The 18,110-nt window shown below is 46.6% G+C and overlaps 6 protein-coding genes across 6 annotated transcripts; 2 read left to right on the top strand and 4 right to left on the bottom strand.

Annotated features, from left to right (window-relative positions):
• Window positions 1-204: 204 nt before the first annotated feature.
• Window positions 205-3,144, bottom strand: BDV27DRAFT_140670 (uncharacterized protein; the record flags this gene model as incomplete). Its single annotated transcript, XM_032069702.1, has 8 exons — window positions 205-285; window positions 378-422; window positions 503-731; window positions 828-974; window position 1,504; window positions 1,904-2,440; window positions 2,516-2,926; window positions 3,117-3,144. 8 exons carry the CDS (start codon window positions 3,142-3,144, stop codon window positions 205-207), a joined length of 1,479 nt encoding a protein of 492 aa, XP_031933316.1.
• BDV27DRAFT_119837 (uncharacterized protein) lies at window positions 3,142-3,385 on the bottom strand. The gene has a single exon (XM_032064955.1). The coding sequence runs from the start codon at window positions 3,374-3,376 to the stop codon at window positions 3,185-3,187; it is 192 nt and encodes a 63-aa protein (XP_031933315.1). The 5' UTR covers window positions 3,377-3,385; the 3' UTR covers window positions 3,142-3,184.
• Window positions 3,386-5,391: 2,006 nt separating this feature from the next.
• BDV27DRAFT_170838 (MFS transporter) lies at window positions 5,392-7,034 on the top strand (the record flags this gene model as incomplete). The annotated part of the gene is made up of 2 exons (XM_032075428.1): window positions 5,392-5,642; window positions 5,699-7,034. 2 exons carry the CDS (start codon window positions 5,392-5,394, stop codon window positions 7,032-7,034), a joined length of 1,587 nt encoding a protein of 528 aa, XP_031933314.1.
• A 1,857-nt stretch (window positions 7,035-8,891) lies between these two features.
• On the top strand, window positions 8,892-10,100 carry BDV27DRAFT_152389 (tyrosinase family protein; the record flags this gene model as incomplete). Its single annotated transcript, XM_032071556.1, has 4 exons — window positions 8,892-8,992; window positions 9,043-9,168; window positions 9,218-9,340; window positions 9,392-10,100. The coding sequence occupies 4 exons, from the start codon at window positions 8,892-8,894 to the stop codon at window positions 10,098-10,100; spliced, it is 1,059 nt and encodes a 352-aa protein (XP_031933313.1).
• A 156-nt stretch (window positions 10,101-10,256) lies between these two features.
• On the bottom strand, window positions 10,257-12,982 carry BDV27DRAFT_119835 (uncharacterized protein). Its single transcript, XM_032064954.1, has 2 exons — window positions 10,793-12,982; window positions 10,257-10,737 (listed from the first exon to the last, which is right to left on the bottom strand). Exons 1-2 carry the CDS (start codon window positions 12,821-12,823, stop codon window positions 10,399-10,401), a joined length of 2,370 nt encoding a protein of 789 aa, XP_031933312.1. The 5' UTR covers window positions 12,824-12,982; the 3' UTR covers window positions 10,257-10,398.
• Window positions 12,983-13,974: 992 nt separating this feature from the next.
• Window positions 13,975-14,322, bottom strand: BDV27DRAFT_152387 (uncharacterized protein; the record flags this gene model as incomplete). The annotated part of the gene is made up of 1 exon (XM_032071555.1): window positions 13,975-14,322. One exon carries the CDS (start codon window positions 14,320-14,322, stop codon window positions 13,975-13,977), a length of 348 nt encoding a protein of 115 aa, XP_031933311.1.
• Between the last annotated feature and the right edge of the window lie 3,788 nt (window positions 14,323-18,110).

Below are 18,110 nucleotides of genomic sequence, written 5' to 3'. Positions count from 1 at the left end.
CTATATAAAACGAACATTACATTGTAATCGGTTTGGCTTCCGCTTCCGCTTCCGGGTTATTCCCCCCATTCTCCAGGGCTCGACCATAGTTAGACTTGGCACCGTATTGATCATCGTGCTTTTTGGACATGAAAAGGACAATAGTACTAAGGTCATGATCAGTACCGATGCGTTCATAGACCGCGTCTATATAGACGAACATACCTAACAACAGTCGCGACCCAGCCGGGCCAAGCTAGAACAACCGAAGCAACTGCCTTGGGATTGGTTCTGTATGCTAAAATGCTTGTTAGCCATACTATAGCCAAAAGCCGGATACAAGGGTCCCTAGGTCAATGGGTACCATACCAAGAGCGGGCTTCTTCTCGGCCTCAGACCAGAACTTTCTCGCAGAGGCGGCATCCGTACCAGTGATATCGGCACTGTACATGGCAGTGACAACCTGGTTTTTCTATGAGTATCCTGAGAATTGTGACCGACAAGTACTTTGTTCGAAGCATACCGTCATAACAAGAGCGGAGCTGAGCATCATTACCGAGACAACCACCGCGCATATTTTCCACGCTAATCGGACAGACGTACTTTCGTGTCTGTCGGGCCAGAAGAGGTCGAAAAAGAACGCCGCGCCGAAGATCGTTGCCACGGAGATTCCCACGAATATATTGTATGAGGCCGCGCCGATGAAGCTGTTATTGTGGACCTTGACGCCAGGGTGTTGCCCCTGGATATTGCTCTGTTGATCGAGATAGTCTATGGGAAGATGAATGAATGAGATTAGTATGCAAAACCTTAGCTAGAACAGGGTCTTGGAAGAGGCTTATATGTACCTGATAAGGCTGCTGTTCCCACCGACTCGGAGCATACGCAGAGGATCATGGCTAGTTGGTAGACAATCATTCTTGTGCGTCGTAGGTGGTAGATGCGATTGAACATATATTTCCCCTTGAACTTGGAGAATTGGATCTCGTGGAGATCTAAACCCCAAATCACAGCCATATCGGAGAGTTTACAAGAACGAGGGTATCACAGCAAGGATTTGAAATATGAAATAAAACAAATAATAACAACACAATAATTGATAGTGAAAGACAAATAAACCGAGTGAAATGAAATGATATTGCGAAGTCTAGTCTATCCAGTATAGAAAAGATGGTGATATGGCTTGGCATATAAGGAAGCGGCTGGTTACCTATGAGGGCTAAGTAGGAAGGTATTCTATGCTTTATGAACTGATTTCATGTCATCATATGCCGATCTACTATTCTCCTGCGTGTTGATCTGCCGAGAAGATGATGAGATGGCTGGCGTTAAACTTGTTTTCAGGGCTTCAACGGGAGCGGTCGGGAATGACGTCAGCCACGGCGGGTCCCTGATGCTTGTCCTGTATTTTGTTTGTCTTGTTTGACGAATTGTTCTGCTCAAAAATGATACATCGACAGTCATACCCAGAACCACCAACTCTTGAGGCAAGCCTATCACTACACCGATGTCGCCGTGTTGTACACTACCGATGATCCTGTAGTCGTGGTACAGTGCTTCGTGTCCCCATTCATCACGGCCACGGATTCAAGTCCCAACTTCCCTCTCAACAGTCTCGGCAGACATCCATCAATAACATCTACTGTGAAGCCCTCAATATTATCCATGTTCTGGGACTGTGTCCGGCGCATTCCTTCGAAGATTCTCTGTTCTTCCTCGCTTGTGAGGTCGACTCCACTCTTACGATCGAAGGTTTTGACAACGAAGTTGAGTGTACGGGAGAACTCGGCTTGGGTGAGCTTCCTAGAGACATCGGCAGCTCCTTGGATGACTGATAGAAGCAGAGTGTCAGATCTGGTACCCGAGAAAAGAGGCACAGGGGCCTGTTGTCAAGGATTCTGTAATATCAATATGGTGAACTTACTTGGCTTGAAGGAGTTGAACGCCCGATTGAAATTGTCCTCCCCAACATCACTCAGAACTGGCTCAGATTGGTTGCACATTTGCTTATAAGCGCTGAGAACGACGATGAGCCAGTGGAAGTAGCCCCCTTTTACTTTTGCGCTGTGCCACGTTGCTGCAGTCTCCTCATCACAGTCTCCTCTGATTGCAGCGCAGATGGTTGTGGCTGCGGACAACGCGCCTGTGATGGCTAGATGGACTCCCGACGAGAAGAATGGGTCGATGAAGCATCCTGCATCCCCGACAACTCGGGCATAGGGACAGGCATAAGAAGATGAATCATAGGAGAAGTCCGATGCCGATTTGAGATCAGTGACCATTTTACCACCAGACAGATAGCTGTTAAGGCGAGGTGCTAGCTCTAGCGACGGCAGATAAAGTTCAGTTGTGGCGAGCCCAGAAACGAATTTCTTCTGGTTAATCCTTTCCTGGTCCATCACCACACCGACAGAATGGGTGCCGTCATGGAGAGGAATGAACCATGCCCAGCCGCTTTCGTCTTTTCACATCGGCAACAATGTCGTCAGCACTCCGACTACCAATTCTCGGACGATTATTGCGGGCTAGAACCTACCCATCAACGCTTCAAAGTAAGGCGAATTCTCTCTCTGAGTTCCTTTACCGTACTTGCCCGTTGCCTTCCAGTACGCCCAGACTGCAAAATTCCTCGGACCTTGGTTATATTTTCGATTTTTGAAGTATTTAGTATTGAGTATTCCAGCACGGCCACTGGCATCGATGACATATTGAAATCCGATGACGCCAGTCGCCCCGTCGGACTTTCGTGTATAGGACGCCGAGACAGGCCGCCCGCGGCTTGCGTTCGACGTGAGTGATGGCATGAAGGCAACCGAATTGACCTTGACACCCTCAAAGGCCTTTGCCCCTGAGTATGCGGCATGTCTAAAGAGCAGCTCATCTGCTTCTGAGCGTATCACGTTCCATGTATAATTGTTTGGCCCTCCTTCACCAATAAAATCTGTGTCTGTGGACTGTTAGCAGACAGGGGGCCAATGTAGTGACGGGCCTTTGCTGATATACTTACATCCCTCATAGTTCGCCTGGTTCAGAGTGAAAGCTCCGCCGACCTGGACAGGTCAGCATGTAGCATAGGAATATGCTCAGATGATGGCACACCTTTTTGGTAAATCCATGTTGGAGAAAGGTATTCTCACAGTCGATAAAGCGTAGAAAATGGCGCATCGAAGGCAGCATACTCTCCCCGATATGATATCTGGATAGTCTATGTCAGAAGAAAAGCTCTTCTTCGCCAAAAGCCTGCCGAGCCGACAACAGGGAGGTGAACGTACCGGGGATGCACATCAGCCTCTAAGAGCACCGTGTCAATGCCCTCTCGCGCTAGAACCGCTGCTGCATACGACCCTGCTGGTCCACCACCGACCACGAGGACAGTGCATTGTTCAGGGATCGGCATAGTGGGGAGTGGCAAAAGTTGGTGATTGAATTTACAACAGAATAGGAAATTAGAATCAGTGAATTGAATAAGATCAATAGGTTCAATGAGTAGACCAGCAATGAAACTAGGGTTATCAGACTCAAAGCCTATTCAAAAAGAGTAGAAAAGAGGAAATCTGACTATCTAAGAATCAGGTAGTTGGTTGATAATGTGAATTAAATGGAATCCAGCAGTGAGTAAAGGCCCTATTTATTTTAATTGGGTCCAGCCTTAGGTCGATCTACAATCTTAAGATTAAGATAAGCTCCTTTACCCTATTTCCCAAATAGGCAATACATAATGCTTATGTACAAGGAGATCATCCGTTCCTTTGTCCAAGACCAATTCTTGATGACAATTGACGACGCCATTTGCGGTAAAGGTAAGCGACATTTGAAGCTTAAGTCAAACAGACCAAGTTAAATGAATGCAAAGCAGGGCTTATAATTTTCTTGAATCTGCTGCCTGTTCATTTGTTAGCCTATCATCCTATCAGGATTAATGGGAGCGGCTTACCTTGACCTGTCGGCCAACTTGCCAACGGACACTAGGCATACCCTGATTATTTATGTAACCAAGAATTCAAACAAACTACTTAAAACTTGCCTAAGCATCATGTTAATAGCTAGTCAAACAGGTGGCACTGAAGTCCTACGTACTTGGGTGGCGCCAACGTGCTGTCCCAAAAGAAATTTACAATAATACCCGCTGTGAAGCTATAGTTCAATGGATTGGCAAGGCTTAGTTGCCCGCCAGCACCAAGTCACAGGTAAATCTACAGAGTATTCAGTGGTAGCGTACATCGTCTGTAGTGATTCTAGGTTGGTAAGACTTAGGTTACCCGATACAGTACTATTTGATGACGATTACCTGACGTCTCCCCAACGCTGTCGATGATTCAAAGAACGTGTCCCAAAGAACAGATCGAGTCCAAATAAAGAAGAAATTGAAAATCGCCGTTTTCTCGCAAGTTTGCATTGTATCTTATATAGCTTAGCCTGAAGATCGAACATCCAGCGGAGTAGATATGCTTAGCCATCTCCGAGACGGTATATGTACTTCTACAACATCCATTAGCCTATGTTATAGCTTCCATTCTCTTTGGTAAAAGCTTTAAGCTTTGTTATATTTCTCTTTCAACCCCCAATTTATCATTTGATGGTGGCTGGCCGCTTTTACATCGTATAATGTCAACCCCAGTCTTATCCTTCAACCCCTACCGTACCCATTATCAGTAGCGTCTCGGCAGTTATGCCACAGTACCAGGCCATGATCAATTATCTATATTTATTTATATGTATTAGGTTATCACCAGTGTCATATCTTTGTAGCTTTGCTAAGGAGAGTTACCCGAGACAAGTTAAATACATTTTAGTTCAATATTTACTAAGCACTAGATTATATATTCTCAGCTGCGAAAGGTTACTATATTACATAAAGAGAAAATAATTTAGTTATTAGTAATAGTAATGATGATGGGTAAGAGAATCGAAAGAGATTTTATATTTTGGGATTCCAGTCTGATACGAGCAATACCTCAGTCGAGTTTCGCAGAACATAAACCCAACCATGTCAATTGGATTATAGAGCATCTCCAACTTGGAGACACTTGAATATCTCCTTGGGGAACTCGAAGCGACCTTCTCCAGACATGAAGAACCAATGTGCATTATGTAATTTGAACCACAGATCGTCGTCAGAGCTGTGGGCCGGAAAGGCCACGGCAGCCAAGCATCGCACCGAAAAGCTTGGGCGAAAGCTTCTGCACTGGGGCCATGGCCGAAATATGGGGAGTTCAAAGCCGGTCGGCAGATACAGCATGCCGTCTTATTGGAGATATCCAGTGGGGATATGCCTTGGAATCCATTCATCTTCAAACTCACGTCACGACCCATTTTACTAATACACGCACCCAAACTTGATTTCTGCCGGTTCCTTCCCCAAGTTTCCTTCCGCAAGCAGCTCTTTCGCATTTACCTGTGCGTTCTTGAGCCATGACATCCATAGAGGAAAGCCATATTGGCTACGGTGCCTCCCTGGAGAAGAAGCAGTCGGGTTTGTACGGTAAGGGTCGGCCTCTGATGGTGACGGAAAAGGAGGCATTTGCGCGAGCAAGAAATAGCCCAGAAGAGGCATTGCCACTGTGTATAACCTTTTCGCACAACGATCGCGAAAACCCACGATGTTGGCCAAAATGGCGGAAATGGTATATTACCATCATGGTGAGCATGCTCAATGTTATCACGTACGTTCTGAAAGTCCAGACTCCACCCTATAGATAGATCATTGATAATTCATTAGAACGTGGTGCGCAGGTAGCATATCGTCCGGCGCGCCCGCTATCCAGTCGGAATTTGGGGTATCCGGAGAAGTCACTACGTTATGCCTATCGCTCTATGTTCTAGGCTATGCTGTCGGTCCTGTCCTCCTTGCCCCTCTATCCGAATATTTTGGCCGCCAACCTGTGTATGTTGTATCGTGGTTTCTCTTATTTATCTTTCAGCTTCCGATTGCGCTCGCACCAAATATTGGGACCATTATTGTTTGCCGGTTCATCGCCGGTTTTGCTGGCGGTGCCCCGTTGACCAACACTGGCGGATCAATCAGTGGCCTATGGGAGAGAAACACCAGTGGCGGACCAATGGCTATCTACGGCCTGAGCAGTACCTTCGGACCGCCTATGGCACTCGTGGTCAGCGGGTATATGGCCCTCGATCTGGGCTGGAGGTGGATCTTCTGGATCATGATGGCCATTACCGGCGGCTGGTGGGTTCTACTTGTTCTCACAGTACCCGAGACGCGACACACGATCATTCTGCAGCGGAAAGCTCAAAGAGTCCGAAAATCGATGCAGAAAGAGAACTTGAGATCCGCTGAGACCATCACCGATGCCAGTGCGAGTGGGCGAAAGGGTCTGGACGAGCTGTTTAAGATTACCCTCACTCGTCCATTCCGCTTCCTATTCACTGAACCTATTACAACATTCTCAGCGATTTACAACGGCTTTCTCTACGGTCTGGTCTATCTCTTCAACGAGGCCTTCCCGCTTGTTTTCGGTCCTGGGAAGGGCCACGGCTTCAACGTCGGCCAGCAAGGCCTCACCTTCCTCGGCATGGCCATTGGCCCGATCATCGCATTCTGCTTCTATCCCCTCCAAGAACGGTACTACCTGCGTTGGATCAAAGAAAACGACGACAAGGGTGTCCCAGAAGCGCGCATGTGGATGGCCCGACTGGGTGCGATATTAATTCCCATTAGCCTTTTCTGGTTTGGATGGACAAGCTATCGGTCGGTCCACTGGATCGTGCCCATAATTGCCTCGGCCTTCTTTGGAGCCGGGATCTACATTGTCATATTGAGTATCCTCAACTATGTCGTGGATAGCTATCAGACCTATTCCGCGTCGGCTCTGGCGGGCGTGATCCTGGTCAGGAATTTGGTTGGCGCTGGGTTTCCTCTCTTCGCGACGCAGATGTATGAACGCCTGGGCTATGAGTGGGCGTCCAGCTTGCTGGGCTTTTTGGCCATTTTGTTGGTTCCAATTCCTTTCATCTTCTTCTACATGGGGCGCGCTATCCGGTTGAGGAGTCCGTGGGCGAGGGAGCATTTTGAACAAAATGAGGATACTCCTCACTAGCCATTTGGGAGATAAATCATAGAAAGTCAGTTACATAGATTAGTATCTTAGAAGTTTTAGTTGCAAAAGTACTCTTGTCCTATGAGACTGTTTCATGCGAGTGGTTACAAGACGGCGTGAGTAGAATAAGCAAGGAATTCATGTGTGCTATTACTCTTGAAGTCGCCTTTCATATGTTTGGCCATGGGTATGGTGGTTACGGAACTGATGCAGTGTTCTCTTGATACTCCTTGCCTGCTATTCTTTGGTTGGCCGTCTGCTTCTTCTACCATGATACTCTCAATTTAAGATAGACAATCCGAAAACAGGTATGACCTATACGTATATTATATCGTCTTGCGCAAAACGCCAGTGTCAGCCACAAAGTGCCAGCCCTTTGTTGGCAACTCTTGAGTTTGCTTCGTATCCCCCAACGATTCAATAGTGGCTGTCAAAGGCCGACTTACCGTGTCTCCCGAGGTGCTCAGCCCATCGGACCCCGGAGACTCTGGGAATATCAGGCTTCCCTTGCAGTTGAATAGCAGTCCACCAGTTAATAGGACCATCGTAGTTTGGACCCATGGGAAATATCACGTAACCCTGGATCACCATAATACAAACACGAGATTTACGGAGGAGAGTTTGGCAGTGGTGTAACATGTTGAATAACCGATCCCTGATATCGGATTGTTAGTAGGGTCGGAACGGGGTTAACCAGTCCAGATAAAGATACTATCGGTTATACGTGTGTAAGCCAACCCTCCCAATGGGAGAAGCTATTTATTACAGACCAATAAAATGCGTTCCCTTTACCCTATGCTGAGGCCTGGACCAGTCGATTGCGTTTACTGTATCGTTATTATACGGGCGGCCCCTTGCATAGTGACTATACTGAGGATAAAATAGCAAACAAGGGATTTAAAAACCAGACCGGATGTAACCTTGGCACTACCCCATTGCCAGGTTAGCGACATAATACAGTGGGAACTATAATAAAAGCATATGGATGGGTCAATATCTATTGTTGTGAGTTTCAGTGAGAATTACCCAACGTCAGCATCTACAATATGCTCAGAACGCCACAAGGGCATGTGCTCAGCCTCTGTCCTGAATCTTGTAACAGTGTAAGCAAGGGTTGTGTCTACCTTTGCCGCCTCGTATATATACTGGAAAGGAAAGCATAGGCGAATACTACCTTGTAAATTCCAGAAATGGGGGTATGTACCTCTGCCCGATTCCAAGAGAGTTAAGCTTTGAAAAACCAACTACGTTTTATACTTCTCGATAGCCGAAGTATGACACACACCCATACTAAATTTCGTATATTATTCTGCTTGTCGCACAGCTTCAGAAACCAAATCCCCCGAGATTACAGATACGTCCGAGTCTTGGGAAGGGGAGTTCAGTCATGACTTGGAACAAAAAGCCACTCGGATCCTGCAGACAGCCTATACCTTCCACCTTGCTACTCTTTCCATTGGTAGTATTATCAGTGCTTATCCTAAAAAACACCGGGTCTTTGTATAAGCCATTTGCCGGCTGACTAGGACCACCTTGCTTAAAGACTTAATATGTATCCAGGAAAAGGCCATTTTGCCCGAGATACCCTGTACGGAATGCTCACTCAGACGGAGTCTAGATTTGATATGAAGATATATATTTCCCTGATACTCCCCGGGAAATGGAAGTAGCGTCGTACTATCAAAGAAATACATTCAGTTTCGACGCGCCATAAATTGAAAGTCATTGCTGACATATATATAGCAGGCAAAATAGAAAGATCAGTCATTGGCCTCCTGTCCGGATATATAATCTATCTCTCCCTAATAATTTCAATACATCGTTTACAACCGACAGTGCCTATGTTAAACTAGAGTGATGTCGTTCATCAACTTGCTCACTATTCTGGCCATCGCCTGTCTTACCTCTACCACTGCAGGATCATGTATCAAAGGAAAGGTGACTACCAGGAAGGAATGGTATGCTTCAGTACTGTCCTCCAGATATTCCCATTTCCAATATATGACAGGAGAGAACTAGACGAGACTGAACGGATAGAGTATATCAACGCGATATATTGCCTGCGCGAACGTCCATCCTATTTACCTAATGAAGAGTTTCCCGGAGTTCGAGACCGATTAGATGATTTTGTTGCGTAAGCAGGCCTTGATAGACTCATTAGTTACTATAGCTGATACCTGCAGCACTCACATCAACTACACCACCCGGATTCACCAGAACGGTCTTCTGCTCCCTTGGCATCGCCACTTCATCTTCCTTTGGGAAGCAACTTTGCGTAAGGAATGTGGATACACAGGCAGCCTACCGTAAGCTATCTACACAACAGTCGCGTCTATAATTTTCACTAAACCACGCAGGTATTGGAACTGGGTCCTAGATGCATACACCTTGTTTGATAGTCCCACGCTCAACGGCAACCCGACATCACTCTCTGGGAATGGAGCGTTTAAAGAAAACGAGGTACCCTCATGCAATTCCCAAAATACCGAGTGTCTCCCCCGAGGCACAGGGGACGGATGTGTGGTGTCAGGCCCATTCGCCAACTTCCAGGTGCATATGGCGCCGATTAACGCAAGTTTAGCACAATCTTATTCCCGCCCGCCTCCCTATGCCTTCGATTATAAACCACACTGCTTAACACGGAGTTTAAACCCATTCATTATGGCCGTGTTCAACAATGACACCATTGGCGATCGATTGCTAGAAGCCAGAAATATCACCGAATTTCTCAGGATCATGGAGCCTAGTGGTTTTGATGACATGGGTGCGCATGGTGGTGGTCACCACTCTATCGGAGGAGATATGCAGAACTTATTTATATCGCCCCAAGACCCCATGTTCATGCTCCATCATGCTATGATTGATCGCATCTGGAGTATATGGCAGCAACAGGATCCCCCGAATCGTCGACATGCCTTGAATGGCACGACGATCATTTACGACCCCCCGGATGCTCCGTTAGTGACTCTCGATACAGTTATGGAGTTTGGGGTGCTGGGTAGTACACGGAAGGTTGGGGAAGTGATGGATCCCAAGGACTATGAGTATTGCTACGTTTACACTTGACCCAGCCTAGTCTACGTCTTGGTTGCGCTGGGTATGAAATGGTTCATATTTGATTCTCGAGAGACTCTTGACATCCTAAGGGCCTGTTCCGAATGGAGTGTAACATTTGAGTTATGATATCTCAATCATTCAACTAATGCTGCATGGAATATGTCACTTGGACATCAAAATGAAAATGTTGGCAGCGGTCAGTACTGCGTAAGACTCGATAGCAGCGGTGCCTCAACATCCTCTCTGTATTGGAAATTTATAGGATTTTGCTTCACAGCATAGCGATTAGCAAGATTGTAGCTATGTTCTAGTTGCGACCAAGCAATCTTGCCTGCCTCTCTAGGAACAGGATCATGGGTCTATCCTGCTCAGAACTCAATTGCTTTCCTGCAACTGACGACTCGAATTCTAAAGGCCCCTCGTTCATTGTCCAATGTTTCGTGTTCTCGATTGGTGTATGCTCATACCATGAATGCAGCTGATATGACCTTCGCAATATCTGTATAATCATGACCTCAACAGAGCACCAAGCACGACTGTGGTAACTGCTATCGAGCAAGCTAATTACCGCATCACATTGTGCAAGGTTGAGAGGGAGTGCGGCAATCCCAGGCAAAGGGTTATCCTGATCGATACAGGCCCAATCCTGAATATAGATAAGTATATATCATCTCTTTGGGAGGATTGATTTCGAGACTTACCAGCCAAATCCCTAACTTCTGTGGGTCTATGTATTCGTGGGTCTCCAAGAATGCCTCGATCGCTCTGATCATTCGGTGATATTGGGTGTGATTGGTATCATCCGGTGATGCTACCCATGCTTGATCACCACTAATCCAGCGATATGATATGAAGACTATATAATCTGGGGCACATTCCGGCTCCGTATTGCGATAGTTCTGGGTCAAGCCGTGGTTCGATCGTGGAAGCTGTCCATTACGCACAAAGTCCCGGTACCATACAAATTTGAGTCCGTCAAATACCTTGATTTTCTCTTCGTCTGCCGCAAGTGACGCGGCATACACGCGTCGTAGATGCTGCAGATGGCCTACACCATTTGTACCCTCTAACAGAACAGGTCGCAGAGCTTCCTGGAACAGCTCCCGATAACACTTCCGCACTCGTGCCTCTCTTTGCCGTTGGGAAAGCAGGTCGTGCGCTTTCTCTCGGAACTGCCGACGCAGCCCATTAAGAACAACTTCCTCAGTCTCCTTATTGCCGCAGAAAACAGCGTAGTCCAATGCACTATATCCCTGCTCATCAATGAGGTCCATGTCGGCGTCAGCCTCCACCAGCTCTTTTAAGTATCCCAAATGTTCATTTGAAGGTTCTTTGCACAATGCCATAGCCGGAGTACATGTCCCAATTGGGTTGAACTGCTGTAAAGCTTCCTCACGTTGTCCACTCAGATACAAAGCGCGCCCATAAAAAAGCCGGGACATTGCAACTACTGTAGGATCTTTTGTGCCGAGGGCGACTGTCAAAGATTCCAAAGCCGTGGCAATCGCGTCGTTCGCAAAGCCACAGGCAGTGTAGCAGAGTGATAGTCGAGAAAGCCCAACCGTCTCCCAGACGATGGCCTGACCTTTCTCTCCCGATCCAACGGATGCCTTGATAGACCGAGCTAGACGGATACGTTCCTTGAGCTGGTCAATGGCCAGAGGTAGCAAATTTTTGGAGAGCTGGTAGTTCACCATGGCTAAATTCCCGAGAGAGCGGCACATGGCATGTTCGAGCTTTAGCTCCCCTGCTATGTTATACTGAGTCTCAAATTCCCGCTTCGCATCATCGAGGCGATTCATATGGCGGTACACAACTCCCATCTCTCCAAGAAGCTCGACATGCAGAGGTGTGGAGCCGATCCCATTCATCGCACTCTTCAGATACTCCTCTGCCTTATCGTATCGTCCAAATCGCCTATTCGTATATCCTAGCTTTCCCAGCGCGATATTCTTGTAATTTCCTGACTCTGGCAGGCACCCTACCGGGCTACAAAGACTGAGAGCATGGCTGAAGGACCGCAATGCATGCTCCCACTCAGCGTGCTGCGCATGTTGTTCTCCTTGTTCCATCAACATTTCCCACGATCGCACCGTATCTACCATAGTCGCTAGCGCTGCTGGTGTGACGCCACCCGGATCGCGCTGTTGAGTAGAGGATCCAAGCTCCTTGGGACCCAACACTGGTGCATCTTTTACAAAGCCGCGCGATGCGTCAAAGAAGAAAAGCGTGGCGTGCAGAGTATCAGGCGCAACCTCTGTGCGATGGAAGGCAGCCGCTGGAATTGAGTAGCTCATGTTGCGCGTGTGCCGGTTTGAGCTTGTGGCCGTCACCCGTACCAGGTTCCCAGTGTTCTCAACAGTTGATGATATTTGATAGGTCTTATAGGACTTGTCAGTACTTTTCGCATCTTGCCAGACGAGCCTATATTCCGCATGGGTGGCTGCTGCATAATCTGTGGTCGGGTGAACATCGTATGAATGGTCAACACCTGTACCTGCGAGGATCCAACTCTGTCCGAATGGCTGATGGGAATGAACTGCAAATTCTGGAATCCCTCGCTGCCTATCGGGTAACCACACATGAAGCCGGAAAAGCTCCTCGATATTCCCGTTCTGCACTATGCTGCAGAGTGGAACGGACAGGAACCCTTGTGCGCTGCGGGAGGCCCGGACATTGAAATTTCGAAATAGATCACTGAGAAGTGCGCCTCGTATCATGTCCCACGCCATGGTTAAATCCGCTTCCGAGACAGCTGGAAGGCCAGGATTGTCCGTGCTCCGGCCGCTTTCGCGAAGAAGAGCAATTGCAAGCACCAGGTCCGTTAGGTGTCGTATCAGGGGCTGGTTCTTATCATCACAAGAAATGTTCGAAACTTTAGCAAACCAATCGCTGAGAGGAAGAGACTGGGTGGCATCATTGTCAATGCGACTGTTAACACCTTCTGCTACGGGGCCACCACAGGCAAAACTCTGAACGAGTTGTTCATAGCTGCTCTCATCTAATAATGTGGCTACTGCAACTCCCTCCAGCAGTCTCAGGAGCACCGAGCTCGTAACCTTGCAATTTTCCATGGGTCAAGGTGGGTGATTGAGGTCATGTTATGGAGGATAGGCTGAGAGTCTTGCAGTCAGGCAAGCGGACATCTGTTTGTGTGTAGAAATACGAACCCCGCATATGGCTTATATCTCTCTTATTGATTGGTAGTTTTCATAATCCCCGCCGGGCTATGTGCAGTATCGTGTTGATTGGCTAGGATGTTTGTAGATTAGCTTCATCTAGTTAAGCGGAGGGACTCCAATAGATTATTGGCACAAAGCTCATACGGTCTTATATCGAGTATTCTGGACCTGAACTTGTATTGCTATTCATCCTTTCTACTTTCTTTACCTTTGCATCTTCCTCTACAGTATGATTTCCGAATGTTGTCCCCCTGGTCTAGTGCCATACTGAATTGAAATATTACCGAGATAGCCTCTTCTATCTTGTCTAGTTAATATGGCTTTGTCATGGGTAAATCACAAATTGTCCTGTTTTTCTGCAATAAATTCTAACATTGTGACTACGTGCCCGGCCTATGCGAATATCGTAGTGAGCTTCAATTGTGGGGTAACCTTCAATGGCATAAGACGATTGCTACTCGGTATAGTGTATATTGTAGCGGGTTCTGAGGCCAGCCTCTAGCTCCTACCATGGCGCACATAAATGTTTCAGACATACTGCTCAATGAATCCATAACATACGAAGTTCGTTTGTCTAATGCTAAGTTACCAAAACGCAATACCCAAGACCTAGACCTCACATCCGCGAATAAATTGACCCAGAAGCATTTCAAGACCACGACATAAGACTTTCCCTGCATCCTGTGACCTCCAGCTAACGATCATCGTGGGCAAAGAGCGGGCTCAGCGTGTGGCAATTTCTGACTCTCAAGCCTCGCCTTACCAATCTCCTCTAGCAAGATTTCCTGAGCATCTGCGCCTGCATATTGACCGTCGAAATGTTCTCCGCGAGGCTTTATGGCATACTCGACTGCAAATACACCTGGACTGTCTCTGTTATCTGTTCTTGTCAATATGGCTTTTCCTTGGTTCACAGCATCTTCGTACTCGCAGAACCGGTGTTCCACAGCTGGATCGAGTTCAACCTGAACAAACCAGAACTCCGGAATGTTGCGGTGGATTACCATTCCACGGGAGCTGGAATGTCTTCTTCGGGGGTTGTTTGCCATGATAATGGATGGGTTGATTTTAGGTCTCCTAGTTCTGGGAAAGGAAAAGACAAGGAAAGAAGAGGGAGAATGAATGTCTCTCAATATCTCTGTAGAGGCCTTTCTATGTTGGATTGCAACATGATAGCATCGAGGCAGGCTCAATCGACATATTTATGTTCGACAGTATTTGCCGTTGGAAAGAACCGATGTTGCGATATACGACATTACTTTGAAATCATCAACCTTTAACTCAAATCCTTAGGATATATTCCGGTAGTGGCCCGGAAGGGTTGCTCCTTATCTCATAGAATGTCTGCTTATTACATTACTCTACTACGGGGACTAAGTATATTGTGTCTTAAAGATATGGAAACTTCCTGTCGGGCATTGTGTGTTCCTTTTTTGAACACCCAACAGCTTCTGTATATTCCCTGAGACGATAGTAAACTGCACAAAGAGCAAGCTGGATTGGACTGTGCCAAACTACATAACTCTGTATTATTTCTTTCAACCGTTTCTTTGTCGGCTGTGACAGGCAAGAAGTGCATTGTCTACCTTGTTGTCCTTGTATTGGTAACAATGACAAATCTTGAATTAGAAAACTTCGGCATTCTCAGTAAGCCGAGATGACGAGTTTGTCATTATTTCTAAGAGCATGCATATTCCAAAGAAAGAGCTCTCGCTTTCACTGCCTGCTGTCCTACTTGGCTCTTTCAACATGAATACAGCAAACCCTGCATCATGACAAGAAGTAGGAGTGCTTTATACATTCCCGAATCCCATCCTCACGCATTTCGTGTCCAATATCTCGTACCTTCCTCATAATGCCCTAAATGTCCACCATATACACCTCTTGAACGCACCCACATCAGCCTACCAAGCGGATCCCATCTCACACAAGCACGAACCGATCAATAAACTACCCGGATCTAGTCATGTGGTTCGCAGAGGCCAAACTCGACTCTGGCTTTGGCAACAGACAAATGCTCCTGCAGAGACGTAGAACCATGGCTGAATTCGGATACATAAAACTCACGAGGATATGTCGTTGCGATTATCTGAGCATCTACTCCGCTTTCGTCTTTTGTCTCCCTAGAGGAGTAGAGCCGGACTTACACCATGCCAGGGCTTTGTTACGCAGAGCTATTGTTGATGAGATGGATTTGCCGTATACGTTTCCTGCGCTTGGGTGGCGCTAGCTTGCCTTTCTTGGTTTCTTTGGGATGACTATCATCGTGTAAACATAAGGTTATGTATGATTGCATGAGCATGTGTAAGGGTGGGAAGTTTGATTTTATATTGGGTGTAAGACATGAACACTGCATTAGATAACAGGCTCATGATAGCTTCAGGATATGCTTACGACTGTTCTTTTTATGGGCTGACCGTAGTTGTCCCTCCGCAAGCGAATAGTGCTCTCTAGATCTATGCTGCTACAGAATACCTAATGATCATGCAGGAAAATGCGGGTGTCCTTGTCTTCACAAAAGGCTTGGAGAGGACTGAAATTGGTGGAAATAGAATAACTAACAAGCCTACCGCGCTGTGACTACACTATATTTACGAGTCCAGGGACAAATCCTCCACGGCATTGTGGAAATTGTCCAGCAACGGGTGCTCGATCGCGGGTGAATAGCGCCCGACCCTCCAAGCTGGGAGGAAGAATTAAAAATAGATCGTCGGCATTATGGACAGTTTCATGAACCAATTATTGGTGTTGATATCGACTGTGAAGAGCCCATCCACTTTGTGAGGTTCAAAGGTCGGAGTATTGTACAATTTGTAGGTTAACAAATTCCCACTCTATCAAAACGATCCCTGGTAATTCCTTTGGCCTTGTACTATGCGATACGGCATGCCGTACACCAACAGAACCAGTGGTAATTAGTATGGTTTGGGATGGTTGAGGAAAAGCCCCCTATCTCGAATGCTTTTAGCACTCTATTTATGTCTCGATTACTCTTCTGACAGACTTCTCCTGGTGAATAGAAACGAAAACAGGATTCCTCTGAAAGCCACTAATTATGTGGGGCTAATTGGTTAGATAGCCTAAAACTGATGATAAATATGAAATTTTAAGTTTCTTACTTTTGAGTTTATCGGTGATTTCAATCCTCCGATCTCAGTGAGGTTTATATCTGCAATAGTGCATTTTCCGACTATAATACCACGGATTTATGGGAAAGACATACGTAGAGGAGCACGATGTAAAACCTGAATTTTGGGTGACCCTTTTTACTAAAGTCCTTGGTGTAACTGCATTCATTGAGATCTCCTAGGCTTTCGGGCCCTAACGTGGAGAGGCAGACATTGCTCTACATAGTCAGGTCACAGTACCTCAGGCTATCTCTACCCCACGATTAGGTTTGGGACAATATAGTACTGTACAATACAGAGTATACTAAAGTTGGACAAATATGAAGTTTAAGGGTCTTGAACTTCAGCATCGTCCGGGTCAATCCGCTCGGGCCAGAACAGGCCGTTGCCGTTTCAGGGAATCCGAACCCTGAAAATAGTTCGACAGTTTGAATGCATCAAGCCTAGACAGCACTCCAGAAAGCTGAATGTCACCTCGTAGAGCTGTTTCAAAAGTTATAAAAAAAGGGTTCGTTTGTTTCAAGATCTCCGCCTTGATATACCGAGAATCCGACTTACCCGAACCCGACTTGGCAATCACATGTACCGGGCCAATGATCTGCTAAAACTACCAACGAACCTCAAACTTGATACGCAGGGAGGTTTGAGAACTACTTACACAGTACAGTTCAGGAAACTATCATGCCATAGGCTAGGAGCCAAATAAGCCATCAGTCGAGGGATTTGGTGTGATTGGCTCATGGTCGCAAAGGCTACCCCAATTGATCCCAAATTCGTTTAGGGCTCCACACCAGATGCAACCCTACGGTTGCTATTTTTATACTAACCAGCATAGTTTTTGTGGCCCCTTTACTGGTTACGGTATAGTATATCATCGCTCGAGTCTAGTGGGAACTCTCTAAGCTGCCTTGAAACGAGGTGAAGCAGTGAGTCGATCGCTAAAAAACTCTATCAGTAGAGAACTCTCCCCCAGGTCTTTCTACAGGAGGTTGCTAGCTAGTGAGCCACAGGTGGATAGGGGGATGAAAAAGGCACTCAATAGTGATAGTGGTTGTACTTAGAAATTGCGTTTGAGGGTTAAACCCAGAGGTCTCAAGATAGTAGTCATGAGAGGGACATCTCCTTCTGAAAATGGTAATAGATAGCCACACTCAAGCTCATGTAGCTGTTGATAAGGCAAAGACAAACTACAGTTCCTCAGAAGTTTAATCATGCTCCACTGTAGCCCTGCAATTTATCAATAGATCGCTCGGGAGCCCAGTCTCAGTCCCAAACAATGTCAATGCATGGTCTTCCCCATGATTCGCTCAGTTCACTTCGGTTCCTGAAACACGTGGAGTCACCGACGATCATCTACCAGATACCTTACTCAAGTCTAGGGTCTTCACTCCGATCCTTGCAACTCTACTACTGCCCGAAAACTCAATTGCTCAGGGTCTACACTGTTTGTCGGCAGGCCCCCTAGCCATAACGCGGATAGATGTTTGACAACACCTTCACATGGTTGCATTCGATGTGTCATTGACAAACTTTTGGACCAAACTGTGGATATTAGTGGACGACAATAGCTCAAGGATAGGCAGGAACAGAGATAGGAGATGCGCGCATTTGAGATATTTAAGGCATCATGAGTCCTGTGATAGTCAGTCTGAAGCAGCACACAATCCGAAGCATCTTCGTCTCAAGCGCATCTTAACTATCGAAACTTA

Source organism: Aspergillus caelatus (assembly GCF_009193585.1).
Source record: "Aspergillus caelatus strain CBS 763.97 unplaced genomic scaffold BDV27scaffold_5, whole genome shotgun sequence".
NCBI classification, from domain to species: Eukaryota; Fungi; Ascomycota; class Eurotiomycetes; order Eurotiales; family Aspergillaceae; genus Aspergillus; species Aspergillus caelatus.
This window is presented reverse-complemented; position numbering and strand designations above follow the sequence as displayed.